At 43.5% G+C, this 18,540-nt stretch overlaps 1 protein-coding gene and 1 pseudogene across 2 annotated transcripts in view; both read left to right on the top strand.

The window, feature by feature from the left end:
* The window catches only part of LOC311146064 (latent-transforming growth factor beta-binding protein 2-like), a 149,672-nt gene extending 144,177 nt beyond the window's left edge, over positions 1-5,495 (top strand). Inside the window, exons 33-40 of the mRNA XM_084182527.1 lie at positions 545-748; positions 904-990; positions 1,557-1,685; positions 1,792-1,926; positions 2,216-2,377; positions 2,512-2,820; positions 2,939-3,088; positions 4,226-5,495. Of these exons, the coding sequence (XP_084038653.1) occupies positions 545-748; positions 904-990; positions 1,557-1,685; positions 1,792-1,926; positions 2,216-2,377; positions 2,512-2,820; positions 2,939-3,088; positions 4,226-4,407 (1,358 nt within the window). The 3' untranslated portion in view covers positions 4,408-5,495. The remainder of the gene's footprint in view (positions 1-544; positions 749-903; positions 991-1,556; positions 1,686-1,791; positions 1,927-2,215; positions 2,378-2,511; positions 2,821-2,938; positions 3,089-4,225) is intronic.
* Positions 5,496-8,333: 2,838 nt separating this feature from the next.
* On the top strand, positions 8,334-18,289 carry LOC311145352 (protein O-mannosyl-transferase 2-like; annotated as a pseudogene). The gene is made up of 18 exons: positions 8,334-8,352; positions 11,274-11,347; positions 11,618-11,722; positions 11,814-11,923; positions 14,651-14,759; positions 14,897-15,056; positions 15,339-15,445; positions 15,574-15,656; positions 15,868-16,042; positions 16,145-16,205; positions 16,331-16,405; positions 16,609-16,750; positions 16,862-16,995; positions 17,089-17,194; positions 17,286-17,345; positions 17,428-17,533; positions 17,616-17,748; positions 18,174-18,289. The product of its transcript is annotated as a protein O-mannosyl-transferase 2-like (transcript).
* Positions 18,290-18,540: the final 251 nt, after the last annotated feature.

Below are 18,540 nucleotides of genomic sequence, written 5' to 3'. Positions count from 1 at the left end.
CTTGTCTTTAGCTTGTTATAGGCATGTATACACAAACGGGACATATTTACATTAATAAGCAGCATGCTCTCGATGGGGATGTTTTTGTTCTCGTTCAGTATTAAAGTATGCCTTGTGTACTTTGACCACATTCTACTTTTTGCTTTTGACGTGTGCTAAACAATCATGTCAGAATGAATGGTGTGTTGACTCACATGCCAGTGTTTCCATTTGGCTAAGCCCGCTGCTTAACTGTGAATGCCTGAGACCATGTCTGTGGATAAATGAGCAGCTGAAGGTACTCCGGCCTACTGTCTGCCTGCCCTACTATAGGACTTGGAGCTCTTGTCCAGCGGAAATAGTGGCACTCATTATGCTGTTAGACATAGGGCCTATAGACTGACTGATTCTCACTGATACCAATATTATTTCTAGTGGTAATGGCTACAGTCTTTATTGTAGTAAATCAACTAGGGTCACAATTTATTCTGCAAATCCCCTCCAATTATTCCCCTCTTATCTATTTCTCCTCATGAGTGGTGTGATTGTCCTACAGGTGCTACAGATGAAGATGCTCCTCCTCCTCCTCCTCCTAAGCCAGCCTCACCCACGGAGGAGCAGAGGAAGGAGTGTTACTACAACCTGAACGATGCTAACTTCTGTGACAATGTGCTGTCTCGTAACACCACCAAGCAGGAGTGCTGCTGCACGGTGGGGGCCGGCTGGGGGGACGACTGTGAGATCCACCCCTGCCCTGTCCCTGGGAGAGGTAGGCTTACTACAGTATGATTTGATCCCGAGTGAGATTCCCAAGAGACAGATTCACATACTGTATGCTTACTCCTTCTCGCTACACTATGTATGATACAGTATTACAGTAAGGAGAAAGTATGTTTGTCCATTCATTCTTGTTTGTTTCTTCAGAGGAGTATAACCAGTTGTGTCCACATGGTAGTGGTCTTCTGCCCCAAGCTGTTTCCTCCCACAGCCTGGAACAGCAGAGTTTCAAAGGTACTTTACTCCCATTTTGCCGCCTCAAGCAACTGGCTTCTGTTTACAGTCGGTATACCTGAGGTTTCACCGTTTTTCCTTCTCCCATAACTTTGTACCAACACAAAGAAAATGGCAGTTTCAGCTCCCCTTTTATTTCCACCCACAGCAGCTGTTAAAAAAAGTCCTGCGTAATTTCCCACCTCATTTATGGTTCTCTTTAAAGCTAGCCCTTTACACCGTGACGGGATACCTGCATACCAAGCTAATTAAGCACAAGTGTTGCACCCACAGCATGTTCTAATAGAGCAGGCTGTCTCAAGCAAGGTGCCATGCTCATTTTACAGTAGGGGTCAGGATTTCAGTGGTCTAGCTAGTTACAGCACATGCATACCTTTTTGTGAGATTCTATAGACACTGATCTTAGGCCTACACAAAGGCAGATTCTAGAGGTGAAATAGGAAAGAAAAGGTGATTTTGTGTATAGTAGTATCTGAATTTATTTTAACAGGTGTCGATTCTTCAACCCTCTCTCTCTCTTGTTCTCTCTCTCTGTTTGTCTGGGTCTCTCCTCTCTCTCTTACCAGATGTGGATGAGTGTAAGATGTTTGGGCCAGATATCTGTAAGAATGGCCGTTGCTCTAACATCTTCTCCTCGTACTCCTGCTTCTGCCGTACAGGCTTCTACTACGACAACATCCGTCTGGAGTGTGTGGGTAAGGGCCACTCGCTGTCTCTCTCCTTTTCTCTGTTCCACCAAACCTGCTCCAAATCTCAACTATTAGACCCAGTATTTGATGTGTGTGTGTGTGTGTGTTCCAGATTATGATGAGTGCCTAATAGAGAAGACGTGTGTGGGTGGGGTGTGTGTGAATACCCCTGGTTCTTTCAACTGCTTCTGTACTCCCCCTCTGGTCCTGGACACCAGCCGCTGCATCAGCGTCAACATCACCGAGGGTGAGACTCAGACACACACACACACTCTCTCTCTCACACACACACACACACACACACACACATTCTCACACAGCAGCAGCACACTTCTACAGAAACTGATAAGCTACATCCTCCTCAGAGTTTATCCAGATGAAACAGTTACCAACCAGATTATTGATTCATCTGTTCAACATTGACAACATAGAATTTGTAAAACCTCATCCAACTCCATCCTTTCCTCTTTTGTAAATCACTCTCTTCCTTTCTCCCATCCTCCTTCCTTCCATTTCTCCTCTCTCCTCCACCACAGAGGCTTATGAGCCTGATGAGGACATCTGCTGGCAGGCCATGGCAGAATTGTATGTGTGTAGCCAGCCCCTCGTCGGAAGGAGGACCACCTACACAGAGTGCTGCTGTCTCTATGGAGTGGCCTGGGGTGGACTCTGTTACTTCTGCCCCAGTAGGGACTCTGGTAAGTAACATATTGCATATGTAGTTGTCATTCATACAGTTATTATGTAGCTGAAATCATTTGTGTGACCTGTGATGGCTTGTGACAGTCTAAATGCAACACTGACCTGTGTGTTTGTGTGTGTGTTGGATCAGATGACTACGCATTACTTTGTAACCTGCCTAGGAGTGGGGGCTCTGACAGTCTACGAGAGAGGCCAGGCTATGAGTACGGCCCTGGGGTCGAGGGTCCCTATGTCCCCCCCTACTGGGACAACTATGGAGGAGGGCCCATCACTGGGCCTGGGGGCACCTACTACAATCCAGAGGAAACCCAGGGCATCCCCCTGTTTACAGACAATACCAATGACTACAGCTCACGAGTGAGAGACAGAGAGCCGCCGCTACGCGTCCCCATCCACCGGCCAAGAGAGTTCCAGCCTCACCCTGTAGACTCTAACAATGGTAATAGTCTCATTAGAAATCATAAGAAAATACACATTTATTAATATTATTGCTAATGCATGGTGAAATGCTACCTCTGTAGGGACTCCTAATTATTTCATATTTTGTTTGCAATCAGACCGCTATGATGGCTTTGAAGGCCTGCGAGCAGAGGAGTGTGGTATCCTGAACGGCTGTGAGAATGGCCAGTGTGTGCGTGTGAGGGAAGGTTACACCTGTGACTGCTTTGATGGATACGAGCTTGACCTCACCAAAATGGCCTGCATCGGTAGGTTCCTCTCCCAGTGTCTCATAATGAATCACCCACATTCAGACTCAGATTCTCCTCTGTTTGTGTTCCAAGTAAATATATCATTGCTTTTTGGAATTCCTAGAAACAAATGAGTCAATGTAGGGAAACCTTTTGATCTGTTCCATTTTCCCACTTTTGAAAATGATGTATGTTGTGGGGATCAAACCCTGCTTTAGAATGAAGAATTTATAGACACACCCTGCCAACAGGCCAAGGCCTTGAATCGCAGCCACATCGTGTAATACATGGATATTACACGTTTTAAATGTGTCGTGTTTGTTTAATTGGAAAGTGAAACACTTCTCTCGTAATGATGTGCAGGACTCTATCCCCATAGAGAATGATCAGCCCCAAGGCCAACACAGGGAGAATGGAGTGGATTCCCACTCTGTGGTTCTAATTTGTGAAAATACTTGTGGGAGCGAAGCGTCCCTTTCCAAGTGTCATGTTATAAATACCACCAACATTTCCCGCACAGAAATGACGTAAACAGAGAGAGGAGGGTCGTTTGAGTTTAACTGCAGAGAAATGACACCAAACCTCCCATGCCAGATTAGGAAATAGAAACCACTTGAAGGCCAACAATGAAAGGGCATTTTAATGTAAGCAAAAACATCTGACTTGTCTGATGTACTGTATGTATGGCCAGAGAAGAGTTCATGTCTTATCAAACCCAAACACGCAATATGACGCCATGCTTGATTTGTGTAAATGATTACTGTAAAGATGTGCTGCTGCCTTTCAGAAACAATTGTATAACATGTATACAGTGAGGGGGCAGGGGATCAGAAAGAGAAACAGAAAAAGAGAGAGATGGGTGTGTGACAGAGAGTTGGAATGAGTGAACAGGGATATTGTTAATGTGAGAAGAGAGAACAAAAGTGCTTTAAGTGATACGTATGAATGTAGTTTTCTTAAGTACTGAGAGTCGGGCATCCCTCTAGGCCCCACTGTTGCCAGAGAACTGCTGTACCTGACTGTGGTCCCATCCTACCACCCACACTGACCAGGCCACTCCGCTGGACTGTTGACACAGGACATGTGGCGGGAACAGCTGCAGTTGCAGTGAAATTGGTCTCCTCTCTTAACACTGCGTGTCTCCTTTTCCTGCAGACATAAACGAGTGTGAGGACATCAGTGATAAAGTGGCGCTGTGTAAGAATGGGGCCTGTAACAACACTGAGGGGTCGTACAAGTGCACCTGCCTGCCTGGCTTCCAGGCCTCCGCCAAGCCCCATGAATGCATCCCAGAGGTCCCATTGTCTGGCCTCAGAGAGAGAGTTGCAGGAAACTGAGAGTGTAACTGTTGGAGGTTCTTCTCTCCTCCCTCCACTACCACCCCCCACCCTCATCCCCGCCGTCTCACAGGGCCTGGCACTAAACCTCCATCAAGAACGCTGAAACGTCCATGCTTGTCCCCTAAACACACACACACACCGACACACATACCATTCTCTCATTGGCTCTTTCATATTTTCTCTCTACCACACATATACTCATTCACATTTCCACAGGGGACCAGAAGCTATGCAGTGAATGTATTCCATGGGATATCCTATTTCTTAAGATTTGCGTTTTGCCTTAAAGGGATTTTATGAGGACTGACCTTTTATTCAGTGACCACAGACAGTTTGCTATGCATACATATTTTCTGCATTGTTTTTCTCCTCCATTTGTCTTTTTGGTTGATTATTTATTTCATGTACATGACAAGGCTCTGCAAAGTTACAATGAACACCATTTCAGAGGGCATATATGATTTATATTGTCTTATTTGTCAGACCAATAGACTTTACTAATGATGAGGGGAAACAGTATGAATCGTTTTTGAAGTTGGATAACGAAACCTGGAGGAAGCTGATTGCATGCCACATGTTATATTCATATTGTAACATAATAATCACATTGCTATACAGGGAATGTCACTTTGAAACCACTTTTTAACTTGTATTTGGGATGCTTTTGTGGTCAGCGAGGCCTAGAAAAAGAACCAACCACTCCTTCCACTGGTCTTCTGTGTATCTCTGGGTCTTGAAAAAACACTTGGATTTGCATAACAGTCCTCAGTCCTCATCTTCCAAGCTAAAAAGGCTCATCTGGTGGCAAGGTAGTCTCGACCAAGAACGGGGATCAAACAAGGTCTAGCCCATCTTCATAGGCTGTTACAATGTTGCTTTGATCTGTCACCAGTACAAAGGTATACTGAAGAAAAAGAGAGCATTGTGTATGGAGCATTGTAAGACAGCATTGAGTATGGGCTTGGAAAGACTGTAAATGTATATGATGGTCTATGATAGATACAGTGGCTTGCGAAAGTATTCACCCCCCTTGGCATTTTTCCTATTTTGTTGCCTTACAACCTGGAATTAAAATGGATTTTGGGCGGGTTTGTATCATTTGATTTACACATGCCTACCACTTTGAAGATTATAAATATTTTTTGTGAAACAAACATGAAGTAAGACAAAAAAACAGAAAACTTAAGCGTGCATAAATATTCACCCCCCCAAAGTCAATACTTTGTAGAGCCCCCTTCTGCAGCAATTACAGCTGCAAGTCTCTTGGGGTATGTCTCTATAAGCTTGGCACATCTATCTAGCCACTGGGATTTTGGTCCATTCTTCAAGGCAAAACTGCTCCAGCTCCTTCAAGTTGGCTGGGTTCCGCTGGTGTGCAGCAATCTTTAAGTCATACCACAGATTCTCAATTGGATTGAGGTCTGGGCTTTGACTAGGCCATTTAAATGTTTCCCCTTAAACCACTCGAGTGTTGCTTTAGCAGTATGCTTAGGGTCATTGTCCTGCTACAAGGTGAACCTCCATCCCAGTCTCAAATCTCTGGAAGACTGAAACAGGTTTCCCTCAAGAATTTCCCTGTATTTAGTGCCATCCATCATTCCTTTAATTCTGACCAGTTTCCCAGTCCCTGCCGATGAAAAACATCCCCACAGCATGATGCTGCCACCACCATGCTTCACTGTGGGGATGGTGTTCTCGGGGTGATGAGAGGTGTTGGGTTTGCGCCAGACATAGCGTTTTCCTTTATGGCCAAAAAGCTCAATTTTAGTCTCATCTGACCAGAGTACCTTCTTCCATATGTTTGGGGAGTCTCCCTCATGCCTTTTGGCGAACACCAAACGTGTTTGCTTATTTTTTTCTTTAAGCAATGGCTTTTTTTCTGGCCACTCTTCCGTAAAGCCCAGCTCTGTGGAGTGTATGGCTTAAAGTGGTCCTATGGACAGATACTCCAATCTCTGCTGTGCTTTGCAGCTCCTTCAGGGTTATCTTTGGTCTCTTTGTTGCCTCTCTGATTAATGCCCTCCTTGCCTGGTCTGTGAGTTTTGGTGGGCGGCCCTCTCTTGGCAGGTTTGTTGTGGTGCCATATTCTTTCAATTTTTTGATAATGGATTTAATGGTGCTCCGAGGGATGTTCAAAGTTTTGGATATTTTTTTATAACCCAACCCTGATCTGTACTTCTCCACAATTTTGTCCCTGACCTGTTTGGAGAGCTCCTTGGTCTTCATGGTGCCGCTTGCTTGGTGGTGCCCCTTGCTTAGTGGTGTTGCAGACTCTGGGGCCTTTCAGAACAGGTGTATATATACTGAGATCATGTGACACTTAGATTGCACACAGGTGGACTTTATTTAACTAATTATGTGACTTCTGAAGGTAATTGGTTGCACCAGATATTATTTAAGGGCTTCATAGCAAAGGGGGTGAATACATATGCACGCACCACTTTTTCATTATTTATTCTTTAGAATTTGGACTATTTTGTGTATGTCCATTACATGAAATCCAAATAAACATCCATTTAAATTACATGTTGTAATGCAACAAAATAGGAAAAATGCCAAGGGGGATGAATACTTTTGCAAGACCCTGTATGTAACATGTGTGTATAGGGTCCACTAGCACTCTCCCACTAGTCAGAGTAGAAGACATGTACAATGTCCTGTGGCTAATTTTACTTACATTCAACCACACATTCACAATTGACTTCAGATCCCATGTAAGAACGTTCCAATTGATGCATCTCTGAAGGTGAGTAAAGGCTTTGTTGAAAAGGTTTGGGATATTTTGTACAGATCTAGTACTATGTATTATTTTTTTGTTACATTCTAATAATGCATTTAGTGCAACCAATATTTTTGTTTGACAAAAAAATAAAATAAAATAAATCCAGCATTACAGTTTAGCAATATGTAGATTTATATATATTTCAGTTTTTTTTTAAATCGACATATCTTTATGTATGAGAAGTGGTTTACACTGTACCAGAGAACGTGTATGTATCCTGCCCTGTGGAGCAGACATTGAAATGTAATTTTAGGAATGGCAGCACTGTTTTCAAGTACAATACAAAGACAAATGCCTTTTAAAATGCAACCATTATCTGTTGTGCCATTAAAACGCAACCTTTTTTGCCTTTCAAATAATCTTACTGAGATCAGCATGTCATTCTAGTGACGTTTTTCAATCAATTTAGTGGTCACATTCAGCATTTCCAATTAAAAATAAACATTGTCCTTTGCATTCAAGTCACTAGAAACACATGATTGCTGATTGGTCATGTTCTCAAACTTTCCATTTAGAGAGATCTTGCCAGCACCTATCTTATACATATTTGGAGGATGCTTTCTTTCAATGACTGATGCCCTTGACCTGCATTTAAAGAGATGTTTAAGGTCTGTACTCTATACTGTGTGATTAATTCCTTCACAAGCCTTACATTGACATTATACAAATTGTGAACATGTATTTGATATTACTTAAGGCTTTGTAAACCACAAGTTGTGGTGTAGGCTGTGGTCTATGAAAATATCATGTTCATTCATTTTGTTTACCTCTAGACTATAGTTACTATCAGTCATCAAAATAAAACTTGAACATATAATATGCCATTTAGCAGACGCTTTTATCCAAAGCGACTTACAGTCATGCCTGCATACATTATTTTATTTTTTGTGTATGGGTGGTCCCGGGGATCGAACCCACTACATTGGCGTTACAAGCGCCGTGCTCTACCAGCTGAGCTATTGTGGAATATGCTACACACATTACGCAATAATATACTTAACTACAATAATATAATTTCAAAATTGTATGTTTATAATGCAAATATACTGTACTTTCAGCTCAAATTGAGAATTGTATGCGTTGTGAGCATCCGTTGTGTGAGCCTGTGATTTCTTGTGTTCTGATGCCACCCAGTGGCCTTATGGTACAGCTCAACCATGGTCAGTGCCATACAGATCCTTGGGACGTCCCTACCCTAAACCCTAACCTTAACTGCTACCCTTACCTTAACTAAAACTATAACCCTTACCTACCCCTAACCATTTTAAATGTCAACTTCAATGGGATAGGGACGTCCCAAGGACTCCGGATAGCATGGACCGCTCAACCACAGCGGAATATCAGGTGAAAACGTTTCCCAAGGTTCTCAGCCTAGTCCTGAATTTCAGTTGGATACTGGGAAATTGTGTCCATATCGGTCGATTCTATTCCTTTCGTGAAGGATGGGAAAGCATACATATCACTGAAACCACGCGCTGTGCGGCTAAATTTGGAGCGTTGAGAAGCGACTAAATTGTGCGCGTGCGTGGTGCGCACTTTTTGCAGATCTTTCATGAAACACATCGGGTAATTCCTTTTTTTATTGACCATAATACCGGTAGATGCTTTTAAATCTGTGCACCGTGTAGCGCAAACGCAGAGAGGAGTGCATGCCAGGATAGGAGTTTAACTTTGAGAAATGCTTGTTTCTAAAGTCCTGCTTTTAATGTATTACCTACACGGAATATTGGGTGAAACGAGAATGAGAAGAACTGCTTAGATTTACATGCCTTGAATAGGTACAAAGCTGTCTGATAGCTGCTGCTGCGAGCTCGCTTGCTACAATGCTAACTAGTGTGTAAGGATAATATTAGAGGAGATACATTCATTGTCATTTATGCTATAATTGTTCCTAGTTAGCATACAATGGAACAGGAGACTTGTCGGGCTGCTTTTGTTGGCTATGTTGCAGCAGGCTGTCACAAACATTCCACTGATAAGAATTCTTATTTCCTAAATTCTCTTTGAACAGGTTCAAATAATACCAATTGACGGACTTTGTTCCAGTTTTAACTAATGGCCAAGAAAGAATGTGTTGCACAACGCAAAGACGAATCCTCAATGCTACGAAATCGGAGAGGCTAACAGAATACAAGGGAGCAAAGCCCTGTTTCAACCAATCATGAGTTACTCAGGAGGAGAATACAGAGGATGATAGACTTAGAAGGTGATGCACAATCCTCAAATGAGACATCAGCACAACACGACCAGGACATCTACTTTCCAAATAATGAGACACAAAGCACCGGTTACTTTCTGTTGGTGGTGTTGCTGTGTTTTTCCACACGCCTTTACAAAATAATGTATGGTGAGTGATGGTGCCCCGATAGAAATTGTTAGGATCCCTCATGAAGTCACCTTGTATATATGTATAATCTCATTGTGTGATCCTGTCGGTTTTAGCTGGGATGAGACCCACTTTGGGAAAATGGAGCGCTACTACAGTTGAAGTCAGAAGTTTACATACACCTTAGCCAAATACTTTTAAACTCAGTGTTTTCACAATTCCTGACATTTAATAGTAAAAATTCCCTGTCTTAGGTCAGTTAGGATCACCACTTTATTTTAAGAATGTGAAATGTCAGAATAATAGTAGAGAGAATGATTTATTTCAGCTTTTATTTATTTCATCACATTCCCAGTGGGTCAGAAGTTTACATACACTCAATTCGTATTTGGTAGCATTGCCTTTAAATTGTTTAACTTGGGTCAAATGTAGCCTTCCACAAGCTTCCCACAATAAGTTGGGTGAATTTTGGCCCATTCCTCCTGACAGAGCTGGTGTAACTGAGTCAGGTTTGTAGGCCTCCTTGCTCGCACACGCTTTTTCAGTTCTGCCCACAAATGTTCTATAGGATTGAGGTCAGGGCTTTGTGATGGCCACTCCAATACCTTGACTTTGTTGTCCTTAAGCCATTTTGCCACAACTTTGGAAGTATGCTTAGGGTCATTGTCCATTTGGAAGACCCATTTGCGACCAAGTTTTAACTTCCTGACTGATGTCTTGAGATGTTACTTTAATATATCCACATAATTTTCCTTCCTCATGATGCCATCTATTTTGTGAAGTGCACCAGTCCCTCCTGCAGCAAAGCACCCCCACAGCATGATGCTGCCACCCCCGTGCTTCACGGTTGGGATGGTGTTCTTCAGCTTGCAAGCGACCCCCTTTTTCCTCCAAACATAACGATGGTCATTATGGCCAAACAGTTCTATTTTTGTTTCATCAGACCAGAGGACATTTCTCCAAAAAGTAAGATCTTTGTCCCCATGTGCAGTTGCAAACCGTAGTCTGGCTTTTTTATGGCAGTTTTGGAGCAGTGGCTTCTTCCTTGCTGAGCGGCCTTTCAGGTTATGTCGATATAGAACTCGTTTTACTGTGGACATAGATACTTTTGTACCTGTTTCCTCCAGCATCTTCACAAGGTCCTTTGCTGTTGTTCTGGGATTGATTTGCACTTTTCGCACCAAAGTACGTTCATCTCTAGGAGACAGAACGCGTCTCCTTCCTGAGCGGTATAACGGCTGCGTGGTCCCATGGTGTTTATACTTGCGTACTATTGTTTGTACAGATAAACGTAGTACCTTCAGGCGTTTGGAAATTGCTCCCAAGGATGAACCAGACTTGTGGAGGTCTACAATTTTTTTTCTGAGGTCTTGGCTGATTTCTTTGGATTTTCCCTTGATGTCAAGCAAAGAGGCACTGAGTTTGAAGGTAGGCCTTGAAATACATCCACAGGTACACCTCCAATTGACTCAAATTATGTCAATTAGCCTATCAGAAGCTTCTAATGCCATGACATCATTTTCTGGAATTTTCCAAGCTGTTTGTACAGTCAACTTAGTGTATGTAAATTTCTGACCCACTGGAATTGTGATACAGTGAATTATAAGTGAAATAATCTGTCTGTAAACAATTGTTGGAAAAATTACTTGTGTCATGCACAAAGTAGATGTCCTAACCGACTTGCCAAAACTATAGTTTGTTAACAAGAAATTTGTGGAGTGGTTGAAAAACAAGTTTTAATGACTCCAACCTAAGTGTATGTAAACGTCCGACTTCAACTGTATATCAACAGAACCTTCTTCTTTGATGTCCACCCACCACTTGGCAAAGTAAGATAATGCCATTACCTTTTTCATTCTCAACATTCTTAGTGCACTACCGGTCAAAAGTTTTAGAACACCTACTCATTCAAGGGTTTTTCTTTATTTTTTACTATTTTCTACATTGTAGAATAATAGTGAAGACATCAAAACTATAAAATTACACATGGAATCATGTAGTAACCAAAAAAAGTGTTCAACAATAAAAATATATTTTATATTTGAGATTCTTCAAATAGCCACCCTTTGCCTTGATGACAGCTTTTCCCGCTCTGCCAGATGCTGATCGGGCTAGCAGGGTACATGACAGGCTACGATGGCACCTACCCTTTCCTTAAACCTGGGGACAAATATGAGCACCACAACTACTGGGGGATGAGAGGGGTAAGGCCTACACAAACATAGAATGGTTTTTTATATTGTGTAAGTAATGTCTTGCCCCACAGTACTAGTTTGACCTGTGAACTTGCTCTGCCTCGCTGCAGCTCTGGGCTCCTGTCTGCCCCCCTTTGCCTACCTCACAGTACTGGAGTTGTCCCAGTCCCCGACAGCTGCCCTCATCACTTGCTGCAGTGCTGGTCTTTGGTGAATTGTTGCCGCTTGCTACAGAACCCCCTCAGCCCCGAGCTGTTCCCTGGACACCATATGTGAACTGATTGCCCCCTTCTATCCTCAGAGTTTGCTGCTTGGTGACCTAAACTGGGCTATGCTTAACACCCCGGCCAACCTACAATCTAAACTAGATGCCCTCAATCTCACACAAATTATCAAGATCCTACCAGGTACAACCCTAAATCTGTAAACATGGGCACCCTCATAGATATCATCCTGACTAATTTACCCTCTAAATACACCTCCGCTGTCTTCAACCAGGATCTCAGCGATCACTGCCTCATTGCCTGAGTCCGTAATGGGTCCGCGGTCAAACGACCACCCCTCATCACTGTCAACAGGATGAGGCAATGCGAGCAGGCCTTTCTAATTGACCTGGCCCGGGTATCCTGGATGGATATTGACCTCATTCCGTCAGTAGAGGATGCCTGGTTGTTCTTTAAAAGTGCTTTCCTCTCAATCTTAAATAAGCATGCCCCATTCAAAAAATTCAGAACTAAGAACAGATATTGCCCCTGGTTCTCCTCAGACTTGACTGCCCTTGACCAGCACAAAAACATCCTGTGGCGTACTGCATTAGCATCGAACAGCCCCCGCGATATGCAACTTCTCAGGGAAGTCAGGAACCAATATACACAATCAGTTAGGAAAGCAAAGGCTAGCTTTTTAAAACAGAAATGTGCATCCTGTAGCACTAACTCCAAAACGTTTTGGGACACTGTAAAGTCCATGGAGAATAAGAGCACATCCTCCCAACTGCCCACTGCACTGAGGCTAGGAAACACTGTCACCACCGATAAATCTACAATAATCAAGAATTTCAACAAGCATTTTGCTACGGCTGGCCATGCTTTCCACCTGGCTACCACTACCCCGGCCACCAGTTCTGCACCCTCCGCTGCAACTTGCCCCCCCCCCCCCCGCAAGTTAACAAACAGATCACCGACCATTTCGAATTCCACCGTACCTTCTCCGCTATGCAATCCGGTTTCCGAGCTGGTCATGGGTGCACCTCAGCCACGCTCAAGGTCCTAAACGATATTATAACCGCGATCGATAAAAGACAGTACTGCGCAGCCGTCTTCATCGACCTGGCCAAGGCTTTCGACTCTGTCAACCACTGCATTCTTATTGGCAGACTAAATAGCCTTGGTTTCTCAAATGACTGCCTCGCCTGGTTCACCAACTACTTCTCAGATAGAGTTCAATGTGTAAAATCGGAGGGCCTGTTGTCTGGACCTCTGGCAGTCTCTATGGGGGTGCCACAGGGTTCAATTCTCGGGCAGACTCTATTCTCTGTGTATATCAATGATGTCGCTCTTGCTGCTGGTGACGCTCAGATCCACCTCTATGCGGACGACACCATTTTGTATACATCTGGCCCTTCATTGGACACTGTGTTAACAAACGAGCTTCAATGCCATACAACACTCCTTCCGTAGCCTCCAACTGCTCTTAAACACTAGTAAAACTAAATGCATGCTCTTCAACCGAACGCTGCTTGCACCCGCCCACCCGACTAGAATCACTACTCTCGGCGGGTCTGACCTAGAATATGTGGACAACTACAAATACCTAGATGTCTGGTTAGACTGTAAACTCTCCTTCCAGACTCACATTAAGCATCTCCAATCAAAAGTTAGATCTAGAATTGGCTTCCTATTTCGCAACAAAGCCTCCTTCACTCATGCTGCCAAACATGCCCTCGTAAAACTGACTATCCTACCGATTCTTGACTTCGGCGATGTCATTTACAAAATAGCCTCCAACACTCTACTCAGCAAATTGGATGTAGTCTATCACAGTGCCATCCGTTTTGTCACCAAAGCCCCATATACTACCCACCATTGTGACCTGTACGCTCTTGTTGGCTGGCCCTCACTACATATTCGTCGCCAAACCCACTGGCTGCAGGTCATCTATAAATCACTGCTAGGCAAATCCCTGTCTTATCTTAGCTCACTGGTCACCATAGCAACACCCACCCGTAGTCTGCGCTCCAGCAGGTATATCTCACTGGTCATCCCCAAAGCCAACACCTCCTTTGGCCGCCATTCCTTCCATTTCTCTGCTGCCAATGACTGGAACGAACTGCAAAAATCTCTGAAGCTGGAGACACTTATCTCCCTCACTAACTTTAAGCATCAGTTGTCAGAGCAGCTTACCGATCACTGCACCTGTACACAGCCATTCTGAAATTAGCCCACCCAACTACCTCATCCCCATATTGTTATTTATTTTGCTAATTTGCACCCCAGTATCTCTATTTGCACATCATCTTTTGCACATCTATCATTCCAGTGTTAATTCGAAATTGTAACTATTTTGCACTATGGCCTATTTATTGCCTTACCTCCATAACTTGCTACATTTGCACACACTGTATATATATTTTCTGTTGTATTTTTGACTTTATGTTTTGTTTACCCAATGTGTAACTCTGTGTTGTTGTTTTTAATCACACTGCTTTGCTTTATCTTGGCCAGGTCGCAGTTGTAAAAAAAAAAAAATCAGCCACCAGCCTGGGGTAGAGTCTGGTTCTGCTTTAGACAATTACCTTGCCAAACAGACTTGAGTATGGACTGGTCAACCATTCTTATGTTATAACTGTGTTATTACAGGATTCTCTGTGAAGTAAAAAATGTGTATCGCGTTAGATCACCATAATCTAAATACCTCGGGTATTTCCCCCCCATTCAGACACTGGCTGCATCACCATCTCCCAGTACATCCTTCTCGACCCCATCCTCATGTTCTTTATAATGGGAGCACTGCTCAGCATGGTCAAGTTCAAACTACAGAGATATAGGTAAGGAACCTCCAGAATAAAAAAAAAATACATCTGAATTGTCATTCAAATTATTAGAATCAGATTGAAAAGACTTGTTGTTGACCAACTTCTTCTATATACAGTGATGCTGCTATGCGCTCTCCTATGGTGTTTAGGCCCTTCAGTGCACCCTAGTGGTTCTGGCTGGTACTGACAGGGGTGAACCTGTCTGGGGCCCTGGGGGTGAAGTTTGTGGGTCTGTTTTACATCCTGCTGGTGGGACTGAACACAGCCTGTGACCTGTGGAGTTTGTTGGGGGACCTCTACCTCGCTCTGATACTCATGAAATGATTATTGATCTCCTATAATATTGACGTACCTACACTGACTTACATTCAGTGCTTGACTTGGGCAGGAACTCACTGGAACTGAGTACTGGCACCTAAAATGTTCTACTGCTTGAGATCCTGTTCCTCTTATAGAATATTAGCTCAAAATTATTGTGTAGCTCCTGCACCCAAAATGAGTACAGGGACCTACAGTATTTCAGTCCAAGTCAAGCACTGCTTACATTGGAGGCCACCACAGACTTCTGCTCTCTTTCCCTCGTTCTACCAAATGGATTTTGGGAAGCACTTGTTGTCCCGGGTGTTTGGGCTTATCCTGCTTCCCCTGCTCCTGTATGTTACAATATTTGCAGTCCACTTTGTTGTCCTGAACAAAGGGTAAGTTGATTGTTGGCTGTGCATTTGTTATAGTGGTGATTGGAAAGATTTGAATTGTTTCTCCCCCTAAATAATGTCTACCGGTAATCACATTTACACAATGTGTTTCCACTGTCCCCGGTCTCCAATGGTCCAGGAGATGGCTTCTTTAGCTCTGCTTTTCTGTCCCGTCTGATTGGAAACAACCTACACAATGCATCCATGCCTGAGAGTGAGTTGATTTCAACAGAATCCTCTACACTTTTTTTAGTTTCTGTCGTTACAGTGCTTTACAGTATATTTCCACTTGTCAGTTTGAATGACGTACATTCAAATAATGCCCTAAAGTAACCCCTAGCTTCAGGGCTTTAAATAATACTGGTCTGTCCTTGTTCTATTCTACTCTACTCTGATGATGGTCTGTGCTCTCCTTCCTCCTGCAGACCTGGCATATGGCTACCATCACAGTGAAGAACCTGCGTATCGCTGGAGGATACCCCAACTCTCACTGGCATCTCTACCCAGAGGGAGTAGGAGCAAAGCAGCAGCAGGTCTCAGCCTACCTCCACAAGGACTATAACAATCTGTGGCTGGTGCAGAGACCTGATGACAGTGATGGTGAGAGGACAGCCTTTTTGTGTAGTCAGAATACTGTATGTCACTCATATAGGTTTAATTGCAACAGACGTTTTGTACGTATTATGATTTATTTTTGTCCAGCACAATCAGGAGAACCTGACCTTGTTCGTTATGGTGACATTATTCGATAGGAGCACAAAGAGTAAGCGTCACCCTCCTGGTTTGACAGTGACACCCTCAACTGTTAGCAAGCTAATCATTGTACTGCACATGTTGACATTAAAACAAATTCTTCAGTGCAATGGTTGATTCTCCTGTGTCCACCAGGACTACCTTTAACCAACCTCCACGAGGCACCTCTCACTAAGAAACACTTCCATGTCACAGGTTATGGCATTGTAAGTAAGCACCATAGAATTTGGAATTAGTATACTATATAATATAATACTAATAAAACTAGTAGTTTAATAGGATCTCTATGGTAAGCACGTACAATACTTGCACAGTTCTCAGATGTTATTGATGAATAGTGTGTGAGAGGTTTCATCCTTCAGCCTAAATGTTGACCAGAATCATTCCGTCCTGGTGCTTTCATATTGGAACAGGTGACCCTAATGACTTGTGGCAGGTGGAGGCGTGCGGAGGTCGGAAAGGAGACCTGGTCAAGGTGTTACGCAGCAAAGTACGCTACCTGCACCATGCAACTGGTTGTGTGCTCTACTCCTCTGGCAAGACTCTCCCCAAATGGTAAGAAATGGAGGAGTGATCTAGGCTCTTCTAAAGTTCTCTCCTATGTCTTTCCAAAAGTTATTAACATTACGGGTGATGACAGTATCAAACTGTGTCTTCTCTGTTCAGGGGCTGGGAACAGGTGGAGGTTACGTGTAGCCCATATCTGAAGGAGACCCCAAACTCTCAATGGAATATTGAGGATCCCATCAATAGCAAATGTAGCCTCCATTCCATTCCTTTCATTTCAGTTTTTTAAAATTGTGTTCCCACTGCTTGATATGTGATGTTGTGTGTGTACTTAATGCCTAATATTCATCTAAATGTGTGTTTTTTGTTTGTGTGTGTATTGATAGTGGATTAATTATGACTAAATGTCTATTTTTACAGGGTAACAGTGGGTTGAAGCCCAAAAACAATGAAATTAACTCTAATCCCTAGCACTGGCCAATCAACTACCAGGTTCGCATGTTGAATACTCCATGACTTGTTCAGTGTGGTGTGACATTCCCATAAAAATATTAACTTATTACTGTGCCTTTGTTCTGTAAAGGGATTGAGGTTCTCAGGAGTGAATGAGACTGAATACCATGTCTACCTGTTAGGGAACCCTGTAAGTACCTCTCTCCATTCACTGAGTATGCTAATACACATAACACTGCTACAGTATAGCTACATCTGGAACTCCTCTGCAGGTGATCTGGTGGCTGAACCTGGTCAGTCCGGGCCTGTATGTGGTTATGGTGGCAGCGGCCTCTCTGGCCCTCCGCAGAGGAGTCCAGCTGGACAAGAGAAGAACAGGTAGGAGGATTTAGGACTTTCCTGTCACTGCCATGAGTAACTCTTTTGAGTACTTGATTCTAACACTGATGTGTATGTGCAGAGCATTGTTGCATGCTGATGGAAGGTGGAGGACTGCTGCTCCAGGCTGCACTACGTACCCTTCTACACCATGGGCCACATCCTCTACTACTACCACTACTTCCCTGCCATGCTTTTCAGCAGCATGCTAACAGGTACAGTGGGCCTACCACAAAAACAAATGCTCCCCATAATTCCCCCGGTCATGTAGACCAACTCAGTGGCCTTGTCGGTCCTTGGATTGGAAGGTTGGGAGTTCGATTCATACCAAAATACAAAAAATGGGACCCGATGCGTCTCTGCTTGGAGCCACCACAGCATTAAGGAGATAGATTGGGGGTACAGCCCTGCGATAGACAAGCATCCTGTCCAGGGGGTGTACTTGTACATCAAGCTGCCTCACGCTGCAGAAACAGGAGCTAGGCTCCTGCTCCTATGAGCCGTTCCGGCTCGCACAAGGTTACTTACTTATGTTGATCGCACGTTACAGACTCATCCAGAAGTCATGCATTAAATAACGTTGGAGTAGTTCAGATCAGTTATATTTATGAAGATCTTGGAATTGTTTTCTCTGTCTCAGGGATCACTTTGGACACCCTGCTGCAGAGTGCTGACCTGTGGCTCCGCCCACACTATTCCCACTGGCTGCTCAGAGGAGGACAGGCAATGCTATTCCTCACCATCCTCTACAGGTGAGATAATAATACAGCCTCTTTGTTATTCATACTGTTGATATGCCTTGGAGCTTAATTAAATTGTAAATGTGTACGTTTTCTGTTCATGTTAGTGTTATTGCCTACAGTATGACATTGGGGCAACAGTACATCTACACACAAACATACATTTAGAAATGAGGTTATGTTCTCTTCAGCTTACATTTCAGTTTCCCTCTCTGCCTTTCTAACCCATGCAGCTTTTACCTGTTTAAACCTCATGTTATGAGAGAG

Source organism: Coregonus lavaretus (genome assembly GCF_964263955.1).
Source record: "Coregonus lavaretus genome assembly, chromosome: 18".
Taxonomy (NCBI): domain Eukaryota; kingdom Metazoa; phylum Chordata; class Actinopteri; order Salmoniformes; family Salmonidae; genus Coregonus; species Coregonus lavaretus.
Note: the sequence above shows the minus strand (reverse complement) of the source record. Positions and strands in the feature narration are given on the sequence as shown.